Source organism: Phaenicophaeus curvirostris, chromosome 8 (assembly GCF_032191515.1).
Source record: "Phaenicophaeus curvirostris isolate KB17595 chromosome 8, BPBGC_Pcur_1.0, whole genome shotgun sequence".
NCBI lineage: Eukaryota > Metazoa > Chordata > Aves > Cuculiformes > Cuculidae > Phaenicophaeus > Phaenicophaeus curvirostris.
Genome location: NC_091399.1, coordinates 178,482 through 196,263, shown reverse-complemented (window position 1 = coordinate 196,263; position 17,782 = coordinate 178,482). Strand labels below are relative to the sequence as shown.

At 48.3% G+C, this 17,782-nt stretch overlaps 1 protein-coding gene across 3 annotated transcripts in view; it reads right to left on the bottom strand.

The window, feature by feature from the left end:
* The window catches only part of LOC138723156 (3',5'-cyclic-AMP phosphodiesterase 4B), a 170,661-nt gene that overhangs the window by 22,086 nt on the left and 130,793 nt on the right, over nucleotides 1-17,782 (bottom strand). For all 3 annotated transcript variants that reach the window (XM_069862043.1, XM_069862045.1, XM_069862044.1), the window contains exon 6: nucleotides 4,856-4,968. In XM_069862043.1, the coding sequence (XP_069718144.1) occupies nucleotides 4,856-4,968 (113 nt within the window). The remainder of the gene's footprint in view (nucleotides 1-4,855; nucleotides 4,969-17,782) is intronic.

The following is a 17,782-nucleotide window of genomic DNA, read 5'->3' as shown; positions in this document are numbered from 1 at the left end:
AGGAGGAATGGGATGGATACAGAGACAGCTACCCTGAAAGTCCATTTATGATAGCGATGTGAACTCATACACAAATGACTCAGACCCAGCTCCCCACGTTTTGAACATTCATGAGGGGTTTCACAGTCTGGGCCAGAGCCGCTGTTCAGAGCTGGCTGTTCCTCACCCAGCAGGTCTCACTGCAACCTCATGTTCACTGCTCACTGTTGAAAAACCTAGAACCCACACCACACCTAGCTTTACCTTAAGAAAAACCGTGCCCTGTCCTCCAGAACAAGAACATCCTTAACACAAATAAAATGCCATTAGATAAAAGAAAGATCATGTGAATATTCCCAACCTCAGGTATCAACAGCTCCTGCCGCAGTTCTCATCGAGCACAATGATCGCCTGGTGTCCTGCTCTGCAGACAGCAGCTGCACATCCAAGAAACAGTTAAGCGACGCGGAGCATGCCAACGACATCAAACCTGACACAGGCAACAGTGTGCGCGCGTTAGGGCTCTGCAGGGACCAGCTCTGCAGGGACTGCTGTGGAGCAATGCCAGGGGCTGCTCTGACCAGCCTGACGCACTCTGGAGAGCTCTCCCAAGCACTCGGTCGCGGATCCCCGTTTCCACAATGCAAGTCCCCGGGCGAAGGGAATACCGGTGTGCAGCTGGGGAACCGCGTGTTGAGCTCAGTGATTCATCCCAGCTTGTAAAAACAGGAGACGTGGAAGTCTCTTTGTCTTGCTGGCTGCTGCACAAGTGAACAAGCCTCTCTTTGTGCGGTGCTTGGCTATTTTAAAGCATATTAAACAAAGGAAGTTACAGCAAAAGCAAGTGAAAGACTAAACAGCTCGGCACCACATAAGGGAAACATCACGTACGAAGAGGACAGGGTTTGAGGCTGATGGACTGGCAGGAGACAGGCGGGCAAGCGTGGAGACTGTGCAGCCCAGCACATACGCTTCTGGCACTCAGCCCATACCACACTCGACCTCCACCATGGACCTTAGGAGTTTACATTAGTGTCCAGATGTTTATTTAGCCACTGTCTCCTGAAAGCTAGGTGCGGCCTTGCTCCTCTTTTCTGACCGAAATACTCTTTGAAATACACGCAAAATGAAATCAGTTATGTTTATCTTAGTGGCTTCTGGCTCACAAGCAACCAAGATAGGAGCATGGAGCCCTGCCATGCTGCTGCCCTGAGCCGACAGCTGAAAATGGTCTTGTGTGGCAAGATCTGAGTTGCATTATTCAGCACTCTGTAGTAACAGAGATGTCTTTAAGAGTTCAAAGAACAGAGTTTAAGGATTTACTCTGCGATGTTTGCAGCTGCATGGGCGGTGCTGGCAGGGAAGGGTTCCCCATGAACAGTCCAGGTACAGAAGTGGGTTTGGAAAGTTGCAAGAGCACAAGGCAGGCACCCCTGGTAACAACAACCTCTGTCCACTTCAAATTAGAATATCCCCACAGAACACAAATGATGTTATCTGTCCATTTATTTTCTGGATGGACTGCAAAAAGCTCTAAATAAGTCTGGTCTAATTTAAGGAGATGGCAAGGTGCTTCTTAGGTCCATTGCCATCTGGGCTGCATCCTACAAGGATGGGAATGTAGCTCTTGAGAAATAGTGTTTTCTCCATTCCTTATTTCTATGATAACACTGCCCCATGAAAACCTGGAACTGACAAGATCAGCATTTCAGCTGGGAAAAAGACTTGCCCTTTTTTATGATTCGGGGATGCACTATGCATGTCCTCCACCAAATCCCAAATGCTATATTAGGTCATAGTGCTGAGGGGGTCCTGCGCTTCCATCTGCAGGACAAGCGAGCCCGCGGACAGCTGCCTAATGCCAAACGCAACATTACAGGGTGGCCACAAAGCGAGGAAATATCCCTTCTTTATCAGCAGGCCCATGACTCACAAATCCTTCTGAGACACAGCAGTTGCACGAGCTGGAAGCTGGGCAGAGTGATAAATGCAGGGAAAAAATACTATACATATATGTTACAATCATGTAAATATGTGTGGTCTGCTTCTACAGGCAGCACTGAACGTCTATGGAACTCCGTTTCGCTGCAAAGCTGCAGTGCCCTACTGTGCTCGTAGCAGAAGATTAGCATAATGCGAGGAAAATAAATGTCCTTTACACTGGTTGCAATCTCTGCAAAAGCAGAGAACAAGGTAATCTGGAAAACTACTAGTTTGGAAAGTTAAGGGCACTGTGCATGGTCAGCTGTTCTTTAGCAGAAGCCTGCAGCTGAAGCAGCAACGCACCTGGGTCAGTTTGCGGATCAGGCACCGCTCTAGTAGTGCGTCAGGACTCACGGATGCCGACGACAGCACATGGAACTCTGTTCTCCTCTCCACCAGTTTTACGCCCGATCCCTGCTCACAGGACTGTAGGGTCCCACTGTGCAAGCGCCCTGCTCCCTTGGCTCACACTGATGTCAGTGCAATCAGGCTCGTTAGCTCACAGTAAGATTAGCTGCTCATTTCCTCACTTCTCCTGTAATTAACTCACATCTTACAAGCACATGTTTTAACCGATGTTTTCCGAAAACCATCAGCTCAGAGCCAGAATGCCATTCCGCATGGCGTTTCCCCTCAGCGATTCCTTTGCGGTGAGGGACTTCTGAGAATCACCCCGCGAACACGTATGCCGAGATCCTCCCTCTCTGCCTGCCGTTGCTGCAACTCTGGATTTTCTAAACTACGTCTGTGAGGAAGGAGACAGGAAATTCGAGTCACACTTGCAACAGCTGTGCCATGCCTACTATCAGTCGCAAATGACGTAGTTTGGCTTGGGTGGCGCGGGGCCAGGAACTCAGCGAGAGCGGAGGTCAGGAAGATAGGTCACTGTTTATACTGCTCTGGCACTTGGGAGCATGCTGAGCCTATTTGCTTTCTTCCTATCTATACTGTTTCTCTTTCCGTTTTTCTTTAATAACGTGGAGCCCAAGCATCCTGTTTTCAAAACATCAGACTGTTTTGCTATTTAGTGGTGACAAATTTAAATGCCTTTGACCGAAGCGGACAGCTGAGTGCGATACTTGAAGGGAAAAACCTGACCAAGTAAGGACCGTTGCAGCCTCCTCCTGAAGATGTTTTCATGTCTCCAAACCAACGGCTCCTCACACTGAGATCACTCTGCAGACTGTACGTCTGCCACCAAAACCCGAAAACCACAAACCCCCAGACTAATTTGTCAGTATTTACTTCTCATGAGGAAAGGAAAGCAAGGTGTGAGGCCATTTTATGCTTCTCTTTCACAGATGAAAATGATACTGGAAGTTGATCAAAATGTGCAGACATTTCAGACACTCATTATAAAAGAGCAACGTTTTGGGAACCTTTTGGTCAGTCCAGCTGTAAGCCATCTGCACACAGAGGGATCACAACTCCTGATTACTACAGTAACCAATTTACTTACGTCTTTCACCTTTGTGAGTCCAGATTTGGCACTCGGTGAAAAAAAACTACATCTCAAAATGAAGGGCTTTACTGTCCACATCAGAGGCGCAGCCTAAACCTTTCTCAGCTTTCACCCTGGCTTCCTTCAACACAAACTCAGAAAAAAAAATTATATTCCTTTCTTGAAAGCTCCGTCTGTAAAACTTTTATTGCTTCCTTTGCGCCTGCACGTCGTGGTAATCACTAACAGAGGAGGAAGCTGAAATAACAGGCGATTTCTTTGCTCAACTTTTTCCATAAAATCAGTTTATGATTCAACCTCTCTGATTTCATTAATTGCCAATTAGGAAAAAAATAACACCGGGTTTGTGCAGTACAGCTCGGAACTGAGTTTAACGACGGCATCTGGCCAAAGGCACAGCCTGCAGGAGCGAAGAGGGAGCGGGCTGGGGCTGCATCCTGACCCGCTCCAGGGGCTGAGGCTCGGCTGCAGCAGGCACGGCCTCGGGGAGCGAGGAGGGAGACCGGCTGCAGGGACTTTGGGAGAAAAAAGTGGCCCAGCGGCCCGGCCCGAGGTGCGAAGGCTCCTATCCAGCCGCTCGGCACGGCCAGAGCTGCCCGGGGGAGATGCTGGAGCGAAGCGCACCCGCCCGGGATGGGTGTGGGGGGATGCAGGGACCGCACCTCCCAGAAGCTGCGCGGAGAAGGGCGTTCAGCCCCGCGTTCCTCTCCGCATCTTCTCGGGGCTCCCTCCCCACCCCGCGCGTCTCCGACTTTCAGCACGGCCTCCTTTCCTTACTTTATTTTAGCACCTCACTCCTCGCAGAACATCTCAGAACTCCCCGCTCGCTCACGGCGCGTTAAAAGCTGAAAAAAAGCGGCGCCGGGCGAGCGGCTCCTCTGAGCGCTCCCTCCCCGCACACCCACTCCGGCTCCGCACCCTCCGCGGGCGCTGGCAAGCGGTGCCGAGCCAGCCCACCACATTAAACACAAAATTAAACGCTCACCGAGAGACAAAGCAGCAATAAAACAACGCACCGCAATGTTTAGAGTTTGCCGTCATTACGGACAGACGGCAATGAAGATAACTGACTTTTGAAGTGATAATTTGGTAAACGCGGGCGGTTTCACAGCGTTTCTGCTAACACCGGCTCCGAAGGGGCTAACCGAAGCGCCTTTTACTTCCCGGGAACGAGCCCGGCGGCAAGAACCGCTCTCCCCACGCCGTCCCGCTGCGCCTCTGCCAGGGAAACCCGCACCGCCCGCCCTGGGAGCAACTCGGGATCGGACAGACGCGCAGACGGGACGAGCATCGCCCCGCATCTCGCATCACCGCGTCCCACAGCGCATCCCGCATCGTCCCGCAGCGCATCCCGCATCGTCCCGCAGCGCATCCCGCATCGTCTCGCAGCGCATCCCGCATCGTCTCGCATCCCGCCGCCGCTCGGCTCACCTTGTTGGATGCCATCTCGCTAACGGAGCGGTAGGTCTGGATGGTCTCCAGCTGATCGAGGCACCAGTCGAGCTCCTCCAGCGTCTCCATGGCCAGCTTCTGGTAGGGCTCCTCTGCGAAGAGGCAGACGGACATGTAGTCGGGCTGGCGCGGCGGCAGCCTCTCCATGCCGGGGCCGCCCGAGCCGGAGGTGCCGCTCCGCTCCCTCATCACGCGGCCGCCGCTGCGCTCCCCTCGCCGCCGGGCAGTAAATCCCCGCCCGCCGCCGGCACCCGGCCCGGCCCCCGGCCCGGCCCCGCCCCCGCGGCTCGGGGAACCGGGCGCCCCCCGGGCAGGGCCGGGCTGCGGCTCGCCGAGCGCCCGCCGCCCCCGGGATGCTGGGGCCGCGCCAGCCCCGCGCCCCGGCCCGGCCGGATCCCCGGCGCCAGCAGCACCGCTCCCAGACCGGGCTGCTGCTGCTGCTCCCCAGCGCCCTGCTCCCCAGCAGCCCAGCTCCCCAGCGCCCTGCTCCCCAGCCCGTCTGGTCCTGCTCCCCAGCACCCTGCTCCACAGCCCTGCTGGGTCCTGCTCCCCAACAAACCAGCCTCCCAGCCCTTCTGGTCCTGCTCCCCAATACCCTGCTCTGCAGCCCTGCTGGGTCCTGCTCCCCAACAAACCGGCTTCCCAGCCCATCTGGTCCTGCTCTTCACACCTGCCTGGTCCTGCTCCCCAGCACCCTGCTCCCCGGCACCCTGCTCCTCAGCCATGCCTGGTTCTGCCCCCCAACACCCTGCTCCACAGACCCAGTGCCCTGCTCCCCAACAGCCCAGCTTCCCAGCCCGTCCAGTCCTGCTCTTCACCCCTGCCTGGTTCTGCTTCCCAACACCCTGCTCCACAGCCCTGCTGGGTGCTGCTCCCCAGCCCCAACACCCTACTCCCCAGCACCCTGATCCACAGCCCTGCTGGGCCCTGCTCCCCAACAGCCCAGCCTCCCAGCCTGTCTGGTCCTGCTCCCCAACATGCTGCTCCTCAGCTGCAGCATCCTGCTCCCCAATACCCCGCTCCTCAGACCTGCCTGGTCCTGCTCCCCAGCACGCTGCTCTTCACCCCTACCTGGTTCTGCTCCCCAACATCCCACTCTTCAGCCCTGCCTGGTTCTGCTCCCCAGCCCTGCCTGGTCCTGCTCCCCAAAATGCTGCTCTTCACCCTTGCCTGGTCCTGCTCCCCAGCACCCTGCTTCCCAGTCTGCCTGGTCCTGCTCCCCAACACTCTGCTCCTCAGCCCCACCTGTCCTGCTTAAGCCCACCAACTCCTGCTCCTTGCCAGCCGTGCTCCTCAACTCCACCTGGTCCTGCTTCCTAACCCTGCCAGCCTCTGCACCCTGCTGGACCCTGCTCCTCAACCCCACCAGTTCTGCTTTCCAACCCCGCCTGGCCCTGCTCACCAGTACCATCACCAGCTGTGCTCCCTGACCCTACCTGCCTCTGCTCCCCACTAGTCTTGACCACCGACTACACCAGCCCGCACCCATCCTGCTGTCCAGTGCCACCCAGCAGGCCCTGCACCCCAAGCCTTGCCAGCCCCACTCCCCAACCCCGCCAGCCCCTGCCCCCACCAAGCTCTGCTTCTTGACCCTGCCAGCAGGACAACATACTCCCAAGCGGCTCTCAGTGTAAAAGTTAAGGTTTACATAAGCGGATACAGTGAATCATAAAATCTCCCCATGAATGTAACTGCTTCTCATAATACCAGTGACATATGCTTACCCCATAAATCTGTCAAAGGTAATGGATTCAGCATTTCTAATGCCACTGGCTGAGCAGGTAACGGTGACATCAGAGGTCAGGATTGTTATGATTACACTCAGCAAAGTTCCTACTGTACAGCACATATGCTGTCTGCACACATGCCCCATACGTGCATTTGCCACTGCCTGCCCAGTCAAGTGCTCACTGGGACTGCATGGGGGTGCACCCCCCACAGGGCTTCCTCTGCCAACCCTCCACATCCTCGGGGGAAAGAACTGCACCTCCTGCCAGCATCTGCCTTCATAAGGACAGGTCCTCTTCATCAGTCACCATATCCACCAAGAGATGTGCTTCATTAATGAGTATTGTATAGAGATCGTACGTTTGATGTCTGAAGTCACGTGGCAGAAAATAGAAGCTGCTGAAGAGTAACTTGGCAATGAAGTCGCAGGGACCACTTAGCACAGGCACATTTTAAAGATTCAGTAAATCTGAATCTTTGTGGCATCAAAAGTTAATGTTTTTTCTGTGCTCACAGAGCTCCAAATATGGCAAGTAATCTCATTCTTGCATACTTCTGTGATACACATATCAAAAAGTGGGTGGAAATAGCCAAAACACACAGAACTTGGGCGTATTTTCCTCTCTAACATGCATATTCTCCATCAACTACTTCATCATGTAAATTAGTTGACCTGGAAAGGCTCAAATTCCTTGTAATAGGAAATGTTTGCATTGATAAAACTAACACAGGCTAAATCATGATTTTAGGAGTAGAAAAAAAACCCATCTCCTTAGACAAAGTAAAAAGGTGCTGACCATATGTTTAAATAATGAACCACACTGTTATTGAAAGTGCTCCCCTGCTCTAAAACTTCTAGGGAAGCAGGACCATGTCACACAACCACAGCGTGAGCTGCATGTGCTTTTCTGCAGCAGAAGGAATGGGCTCCCTATGGAACTAGACAGTGACTGAAGTCCTGTGTGGGTCTCCAGCCTTGCCCAGGGTCAGGGTTGCAGGGCTTGCTGCCCCTGTGACCTCACCTCAAGTCCTCAACCCCCAAAGAACCATCAAGGCAATGCAAGACCTAAGAACAGAAATCTACACTTCATGTTCTAGGACTTATTTTCTCCAGGGCTGATGAAGGGTCCAGGCTATTCTTATATATTAAGGAGAATAATGTGAATCGAGAAACTTCAGGACTTAGGTATAGAGCAAGAGGTTTTGGCTACTGCCAGCTCTAAATATTTTAAAATTTTTACTTTTAGGTTTTAGAATTTGAGATAAATGTACAACGAGTGTTTGTAGCGTGTTCCAGAATTTTTAGCAGGGTAGGTCTGGGCAGCTGTGCCCAATGCCCCTCCTTTCCCACTGGTGTTTTGCAGCTTTTCGGCTTCATTCTGAGAGGCTTCCTGAAAGAAGGCTGCGAGGATCCCTTCAGGGTGCAGCCTGGTTTCCTCATGTAAATATGCGTGCATTGTCACTAACTTAGGCCTTTTCAACAAAAACATTTAAAGCTCAATAGATTAAGGGTTTAAATGCAGATGTTTTGAAAACTTAAAATATCTCTAGCCATTTCAACAGCAAAGATACAGTAAAGTGATAGTAAACACTTCTGCTAAGTACAACCTTCCAGAAAAAGAGGTGAGATCTGCTACTGTTCAAAAGCTGTTTAGTGTCCACCCTAGAAGAAGTGCATTTCCATATAAAAGAACTTGCCTTTTCTTACACTAGGCCTGCACATCTCCACTGCCCACAGCTCCATGGGAAAGCTACATCACTTGCATCCTTGGATAGCTCTCCTTAAATTCTTAAGTGTCTTTGTTTTGACTAATCTAAAGATTTTTCACTCATTTTGTTAAGGAAATGAGTCTTGTGAAAAGAGGCTCTAAAGATGTGCCTCCTTCCAGGGTCTGCAAGCCCTTCAGCTTCTCCACCCTCCCTGTTCTCCTTTCTCAGTAATTTCTGAACCTCCTGCCAAGTTTTAGCTCCGTAGTCTCAGCCAGTAGGTACGTCAAAGATACCACATTCCTATAAGTTTCAAGAAATTAGACTGGCAAGTAGAAGAAAAGACACTGTCCTCCTTGACAGAAGGAAGACAGCCCAAACACAACCCTTCTCAGAAACTCGGTAACTGTCTCCTAAGCTGCTTTTTAAGTGACCAATTCTGAGACCAATCAAGCTGGAAACCCAAACTCATCAAACTAGCCCTCCTTGGGCATGTGCAACTCTGCTAACTCCCTAATTGTTAACTTTTGACTATTTACAAATAAATAATGAAAGCGCTGGCTACAACGCCACAAATATGGCCAGATTTGCACACGGTATTTTTGAAAAACAGCATGTAAAATTAAAATATGCACTCCCAGCTCCTAGTGAAATGTTGTGAGATAGAGAGCTATGCAAAAGTAAGTCAGACGTTACGCCAGTTAGAAGTTGCTCTTCTACAAACGTATTAACTTTCTGATGGAAATCATCTTAAAAGGGAGTAACAAATTTTCTGTCTTAATAGTTACTAATCAAGGATACAGACATACTAATGACATTTGAATATTTTTAAATTACTAGTATAATTTGATACTGATATTGGGAAACATACTTTAGTGCACAACCCAAGGCAGACCCTCTGAGAAGGAGCAGCTCCTCCCTCCTGACAACACTATGGTACCTTCCACCCTGCTCAACAGTCCTGCAGCACCAGCCCCTGCAGATGGCAGAGCCATGGCTGGCTGCACCACAGCACGATATACAAGAGGACAAAATGCTCTTGGAAGCCTGTTCCTTCCAGCACATGCTGGTGATGCTTCAGCACCAGCTCTGCCTGCAGCGGCAGTGTCTGCTTCTGCAGAGGTGGCCATGTGGGACACCAGAGGGGACTAGAAGTGATGGCAGGGTTAAAATGACAAGTGAGAGAACAGAGGAGCCCCCAAAAAGCAGGAGGAAAAGAAAAAGAAGTGACAGAGGAAGAAGATGAAATGCACAAGGATTCTCTCACTAAGTGGCGTCTAGTGTCACTACAGGGATTCCAGTAAACAGAAAACAGAAGTTTAGCTGCTACGTGCCACGTTCTTCTCCTGAAGCAAATGTGAGCGTCCCACTGACATCAGGAGTGCAACACCCTCTGCCAGAAACACCTAAACTTTCTCCACTTGCAGACTTCAATAATCTTCCTGGTGTGGCTGATGCACATGGTCACTTACGGAAAGAGTCCTGCAATCTCTGGATATGGTCTCTTGGAACACTATATGATGCATCTTCAACTGTATCATGTTTCAGTTTATATTTGGGTGTTGCATAACCAAGCCCCTACCCGTAACATTATAACCGGCATTTCCGTCTTTTTTTTTCTAGCACCTGAAATAATTTCCAAGACAGAATAAAGAACCAATTAACAAAAGGAGCTCATTTCAGTTTTCAAATATTACATGGTATTTGTGCACAACTTGCGTTCCTGACGGCAGTTTAGCAGGAACCAGGGTGACATTTCATCACAAGACCTGATTTGCTGCCAGTCTACGAGAGGACAGACTGACTGAGCCTTCAGAAGCAGCATGTCATTTAATTTTTTTCCGTTGGCACTAAGAACACTTAAGTACTTACATGCAATTCATTTATGTGCCAGTATTTTGCAACAACTGCATTTTCGGTATTTTTTGCCATCTGTTTCTTTTTCATCTCTGTAAGATGATGGAACACACAGTATCTCACTGGAGAAGTGATTTAGCCCATTTTTAGAAGCTTTTTCCCATTTACTGACTTGGCTGGGCTATCTTTTCTCATGGTGAGAGCTGCTAATGAATATGGACTTGAGGCTTTTCTTCTTGAATACTTGAAAAGTGAAAGGCTTTGGAGATCATCCTCTTTTCTGGGAGGGGCTTAGTGTAAGGGTACGTATGCACTTCATCAGAAGGTCTGTGAAGTGTCACAGATGAGAAGGAAGCTTCCTATGATGAACTCCGGCCTGATGCTCCCCCCCCGACCCTGTCTGTACCCCACTTCTCTGCAGCACAGAGCTACAGCCCCTTGTGGCTGCAGGGCTGTGAACGCAAGCCCCCACACTCACCCTCACCACCAGCTGGGCTATCTCTAAGCATGAGGCCAATGTTATCTGTAGCTGCAGCCGTGCACTCTGGTTCCCCTCTCAACCCACAAACTCGCCACCCCCCATCCTGTTACTCAAACGCACCCAGCCCTGCGAGGCAGCAAGGTGGTGGTGGGGCAGGGAGCAGAGACCCTAGTCCCCAGGCTGCAGGAGGCAATGCCTGCTTTGCCCTTGACTTACGCAAGGGGTAGTGGCGCAATGCAACTTAGGAAACATTTTGAAAGATCAAAATGCCAAAATTCGAAGTGAGTTTTTCTCTCTCCTGATTCCTTCACAACTCTCTATTGTCAGCCTAATCCTCTTAAAATACATTAAAGCACAGCACGTCTTGCTTCTGGCAGCAAGTGTAAAGGCTAACAAGTTTTAAGAGTGGCCAAAATACCAGATACTGAACAGACGAGTTAGAAAAGTTGGAGAGGAGTTGCAGTTCCTCTCTTTGCTCAGTAGAATACTGCAGGTGTCAAATAACTCCATTTTCCATGACCTAACAGACTAATATTACTAATGGTTACTATCTCATGAACAAATTGTCCAATTTCACAGGCGAGAAATGTTGAATGCACATATTTGCAGATGTAAAAGACTTAATTCCTTATTCTGCAAACAAAAGGAATAGTTACTTCTAATGGACTGTAACCTTGCTCGTAAACCTTAGGCATGTAGTGTTTAAGACTCAAAACCCCCCTAATGGTCTTTTATCAAAAAAGGCTGTGGAAAATTCAAAGAGAAACTTTTACAATGAAAGTTAAAAATCAAGGCATTCCAGCTTACAGCAGTCTCACCAACTTTAACACAGTATAACCTATTCCACATGCAGAGCTGCTTGTTTACAGTGCCAGTAAGACATCTCCTGGGTTATTTACTTTTAATTGCATCCTGGCTACAATAAATTGCAGCTATTTATAATTATAAACTTCTTCAACATTTGAGGCCATCCTTCCACAAGCTCTCTGTGCCCAGCTCCAGTCTGCCTTGGGAGCAGCAATTCATCTGAGACATAAGGGATGGACACCAAGGTCAACAAAGTGCCTACTTCCCAGTGATTGCAGCTCATTTAATAAAAATATTATCACTCTGTCCTAACCTTACCTCAACAACAATTCAGACTCAGGATCAAGTCTGCTCATTTAAAAGTAAAATTAATAAGAGCAGTTGCTCACTTTTCCTTGGAAAGGCTTTAATACTGGATCTGTTCCCAAATCCAGTACGTACAATGTAGCAACAGGCAGGCACTGAAATAAATGCTCCTCAAATGTTTCACAAACTGATAAAATTCAACAAAACCTGAAGCAGAAAAACACTCATAAGAAACAAAAGACTAAATTACGAGCATCAGAGAGGAAAATGCTTCCTAACTCCCACTAGTGACAGGGAAACAAATTGTCATTAATCAGCAGTTTTGGTGAACCGAGCTCCACTGAGGCTCCTAGGTGAGCTGGGGCTTTTGAATTCCTCATGTCTTTGTATGGGAACTTGTAAATACTTATCCTGGTGCATGAAGCCGCTTGCAAGCACTGAAAACACTGCTTTAGGAACTATTTGAAAGCATGCTCCCAGGCTCTTGTAGAAATGCTTGAAAATAATACTAAGGATGCATGTTTAATATGTAGGCATTTCTCTGTGTGAATCTGCAGGACACAGCACCTGTCACAGAGGTTTTATGCACATTTGAATGTTCTGTCTATTTAGAGATATTTAAAACAAATCGCAAACTAAGAAAAATAAAATGGAAGCCCATTCAGATATGGACATTTCTTAAAAATTGTAAAAATATACATTATGAGTATTTATTGCTTAGAATTCATCAGAGGACCTGAAGACAACCCATTTTTAATTATACAACATACTATATTTATTAACGATTATCATAATTGTGGTTATTAAAGATGACAAAAGAAGATTGAGAAGAGAAGAGAGATCCTCCAGTTAATCATGCAAATGACGTTATTATTTTGTGAGCAGTACAGATATCACTAATGGTTACTAAATGCTTACTTTACATTTCTCAGTCCTTGACTACTGATGACTAAGAGCTTATATCTATGCAAGCTGGCAGAAGCCTTTTCTGTGGGATCCTCACACACACTCTGATCTGCCAGCAGAATTCATCTGTGCTTCAGCTGAGACCTATTGAGACCTGTTTGATTTTCAGTTCTGACGTAGATTAGAGGAAAGAAAGGAGAAGGAGAAGGAGAAGGAGGAGAAGGAGAAGGAGAAGGAGAAGGAGAAGGAGAAGGAGAAGGAGAAGGAGAAGGAGAAGGAGAAGGAGAAGGAGAAGGAGAAGGAGAAGGAGAAGGAGAAGGAGGAGAGAAACAAAAGAAGAGTGGTCCATGTGATTATACAAGGTACTTGTGGTTATGGCATAGATGAAAGTCACATAGATCCAGATCACCAAAGGTGCTCCCTCCAATAAAAAGATACGGCTATTTTAACTTAAGAAAGCAAGATTTGTTATATGCTCTCCAATAATTACTAGCCAGTGTCTAGCATCACTCTCAAACCCGCAAGCATGGAGCATGTTCAGTCAAACAGGTTTACCAACAAGCGACGTGCCAAAACTTGATCGAACAGGGATTTGTGCAGGCTGTCAGCCATTTACCTTTGCCTTCCCTAATGTATCTGTGGTTGCTTACAGATTGTGTGGATATGTTTACATATTTATCCTTGACAATGCTGAGTGAATAACTGACACCAAATAATTTATTTCTTTAATGTATCCTGTTAGTGCATTCATGACTACCCATGAACAGAGCCATTTCCTTGAATTAAACCACTGTTCTAACAGATCCAACAACTATATTTGAGAAAACTGTTCTGTAGATGGGTTTTAAAATTCACAGGAAACAAAATTAAAGGCACAGAGCAGAAAGGCATTGATCCATTTAAAATCTGCAATGAAAATATCTAAATCTGATAGCACCATTTTACAAACTGCAAGCACTGAAAAAATCCTCTGTCCCGTAATTACAGGTTTCTTTTACAGATGCCCTCTATGTTTTCCAATATTCAGGGAGCATAGGGACTATATTTTTCAACATTATCTCAAGTATAAGAGCTGGAAAAGTACGTAAAAGAAGGTATTATTCGAAAGCAAGATGTATCCAGCAGAACTAGCCAACGTCACACGTGCCTGGCAACGCTGTGAGTGCATGAACATGTTCCCTCTTGTAGATTTATGGACACTTGCGCACTCCAGTCCACTGGACCGCAGGGTTGGAATTACAGCATAATCTAAAATCATGGGAACAACAGCGTATTGAGATGCACTTCCCCCCCTCCCCAACATTTCATTGCATGCAATGAAACTAATTATATCTTTTGCAAAGATAAGTGCAGATGTGCTAAGAAAGGCACAAAGCCCCAGCACCTGTGTAACAGGTGGAGCCAGTACGTTCTTGAGCAATTCCCTGAACAAATGGACAATCCTGCCCTTCTCCCCACTCCCAATCGTATTTTTGGGACTCCAGTTTGACCAGTAACTCTAGCTGTCCCTTCTCACATTTCTCACACCTGCAGTTATACTGCAGCCTCTCTCTGGCACGCAAGGGAGCTTTGAGTAAGAGCAAAGGGCTCTTCTTTTACTCCCTGTCACAATGAAGCCACGCTGGGCACCGGGGAGAGAACCAGGAGCAGGGCCAGCGGCTGCCGGAGCTCAGCAGGAGATGGGCAGGCTGCAGATGGCGTGGGCATGGGCACTGCATGCAAATGAACAGAGAGTAGCATGTCTCAAAATAACGCCTTTAGCAAAAGGCTCTTTTAGAAATGTGGACTATTCTGTTACCCAGCATTAATCCATAAGATGTGGTGAGAGGCCAGGGCAGTGAAACCCCTGCAAGGAGAGATGATGGGATTAACTGGCAAAGCCAGTGCCAGAGGTACATTGGAGAGGTGGCACTGGAGGAGATTCAGCTGTGTGGGAACGTAGACAAAATCTTATCACAAGCTCAAAAGCAGCAGAAACAATGGAGTCTGTATTCAGAGATGATAGAGGAAGACAGACAAAAAAAACGAAGTGAAAGCTTTCTACTGCTAATTGCGAAAAATGACAGGAAATGAGTGAGATGCTGGTGCCAGGAATAACACTTGTGATACTGAAATTGTTGATGAAAGTGTTTGACATATGCTACAACCTCAGGAAAAATGAGGCCAAGATTTTGGGGGTTTGGGAGGGAGCTTGCTTTTTTTTTTTTTTTTACAATGAGGTGCAATGAGTAGCATAAGAAATGAACTATTCTGTTCCACTGCTGAGGAGTCTGGCATTATGAGTTCCCTGATTAAAGGCAGGTCCTTTCTGGGACACACCATTTCAGCTGCCCAGAAAGGCTGCTGGGAAAACTCAGGCCCTAGAAAAATGGCTCCAAAATTGCTGAAGACGCCAAGGAAGCGATTAAAGCAGCACTCGCCAAGAACGTCAGGGACACATCCAGGTTCAAACTGGAAAACTCCAGGAAGCAAGCAGAGATGCCTCACCAAGAAAAGGCACAGGGACCGTGGAAAGCAGTGTATAAGGGAAAAAGAAAAACCTTGTGCCTGCAGCGAATAACACAAGACTGAACTGCTTCATGTCCCCATGCTGCATCCATCCCAAGAAGGAAGAAGCCACAGTGCATTTAACCACCAAAGCAGAGGCTTCCAGTGACAGGAAGAATGCCTACAGCATGACTTGACCACGATGTGAAGCACAGGAGATGTCTGCTAGTCGCTCGACTGCCATAGTAGCAGTGATGTTTCTGAGTCAACAGCCAACGCACTTGACGCCCCATCACATCACTGAGCCATCTGCAATGTAATTTGAGCAACACCGATAAGCAGTAATATTAGCCTGGAGAAATGTCACTGAGGGGGGAGCACATCTGAGCTATCTTTAGCTGTCTAAAAGTTAATCACCTAAGCTCTCCGCACAGTCAGTGGAAAGTGGCTGGGACCTCCAAGGGGTGATCCTGGTCTATTCTCAGTGTGACTGCTGCAATGGGCTGAATCACCCTCTGGAGATGCCTGTCCTTCTCCACTAAGAGCAGAAGGCACCTCTCTCTGCAGAGTCACAGAAACTGGCAGGAAGGTACCTCAGGCAGTTACCTGCTCCAGCCTCCCACTCAGAACAGGACCATCCTCAGCTAATGAACAACATCAGCCTGATGTTCAAGTAGCTACAGGGCACTGACAGACATCCCACACCCTGCTGTCAGCCACCAACTGGACACACAGCCCTCATCACCACCCTCAGAGCTTGGTGGTCCAGCAACATCCAACCCTGTCAACAGTCTGTTTATCCAGCCAATGCTGCCTCAGCTTCCATGTGGCAACACTGTGGGAAACAGTGCCAAAATGCTCACTGCAGTCAGGTATACCCACCTACAGCTCTCCCCATGTCCCCACAGCCAGGAGAAGGAAGTCAGGGCTTTCAAGCACATATTTGCCCAGGGCAAATCTACCTACCATTGCTGATTTACTTTCTTGTCCTTTGTGTGTTTGGAAACAGACTCGAGCAGACACCCTCAGTGACCTTGCCAGTGACAATAATAGTCTGACTAGCCCATAGTTCCCCACATTTCTTTTGCTCTTCTCAAAAATGGACCTTTTTCCTATTGTTGCAGATCTTCCCAAACACCACAGTTTTTCATGAATGACATACAGTGACTTTCTAGTCACATCAGCCAGCTTCTTCAGCTTGAATCCTGTTCAGTGCTGTGGATTTGAACACATCCATCTCCTCTAGGTTGCCTCTAACCTGCTGCTGCCTCACTGCCCTCCATCTCTTCCCTTCCCAAGCAGGCTGGTGGGCACTGGGGCCTGGGCACAGGCTCGGTCTGCAAAGACTGAGACAAGAGAGGCACTGAGTATTCCAGCCTTTGTGGACCAGTTGTCACTAGGCTGTTTCCTCCACAAATTAATATTTTTTCTCTGGACTTTCTTTCCTTACTCCGTACCCCTCACTAGCCACAGCTCCCTCAGCCTTCATCTGCCCATCATCACCCCACATGCCCAAACACCACTTTTATAAGCTCTCCCTTGTTATCAGCCTTTTTCACTTTTTGCCTACTCTTTTTTTTTTGCACTTTGGCTTGTTAAGAAGCTCCTTGCTTCACCGAGTTGGCTTCTGCTGAAATTCCTGATCTTCCTGCACAACAGGATGGTTTTCTCCCAAGCTCACAATACATTTTCTTCAAAAAACCAGCCTCTAGTTAAGACCGGTCTATAATTTTGGGGTGGCTGAAGTTAGGTAAAATTAATCTTATGACAATGATGGTGTCTTGAGACCAAGCAGTAAATGGAAGCCCTCAGCATCAAAGAGAAGAGTTTGTGCAGAGCTCTGATGCTGGGCAGCCTGTCCCCACCAGCCTTGCTTTGATCCTGATTCCTGCAACCCCTGCAAGATGCACAGCAGATCAGTCATGAGGGCCCAACCACCATTTTGAGACAAAAATGAAAAATTTAAAAGAAACACATACCAAGAGGTCAGCCTGGAGTGAGAAGCAAGCCTGATGAAGCCAGTTAAGACAGAACTGGACAAACCTGCAGAAGTTTTAATTATACCCACTAGTACTGATGCGCAGGTTGGTTGGGTTGGATCACCAGCCAAGTTATGAGAATCAGGTCACTGAGGTCTCACACGGGCTGGCAACTCACTGAACAGACCACTGACCGTTAGCAGTGACTAGGCAATTGCTTACCAGTTAGTTTAGAATAGGGTGGTTGCGGTTTATTATCGCAGGAGCTGGAGAAGTCACTCAATGTTGCCAGGCTTTGTGGCAATAACTGTGGGTGCCCATGAGCAGCGCTTATCGTTAGAGCAGCCCTCTGGTGTCAGAGGCCACGGTCCCTTGGCCCGGGCAGCAGGATACCGAGAGTACCAGGAGCATCACTGCTTCTAGGAGAGGATTATGATATGGAAGAGGCAACTGATGTCCAAGACATCCACCTGGGTCAATCTCAGCAGTTCAGCCTGCCTGTAGAGCCTGGTTGAGCACAAGAAGCTGAAGCTCTGAACTGAAGGAGTCAGTTGCAGGGTACCACTGCAGTTTTTCATGGACTGCTGGTGTGAAAGTCTGTGATATCCCCACAGATACCTTAAAAACAGACTGGAAAAGAATGAAGAA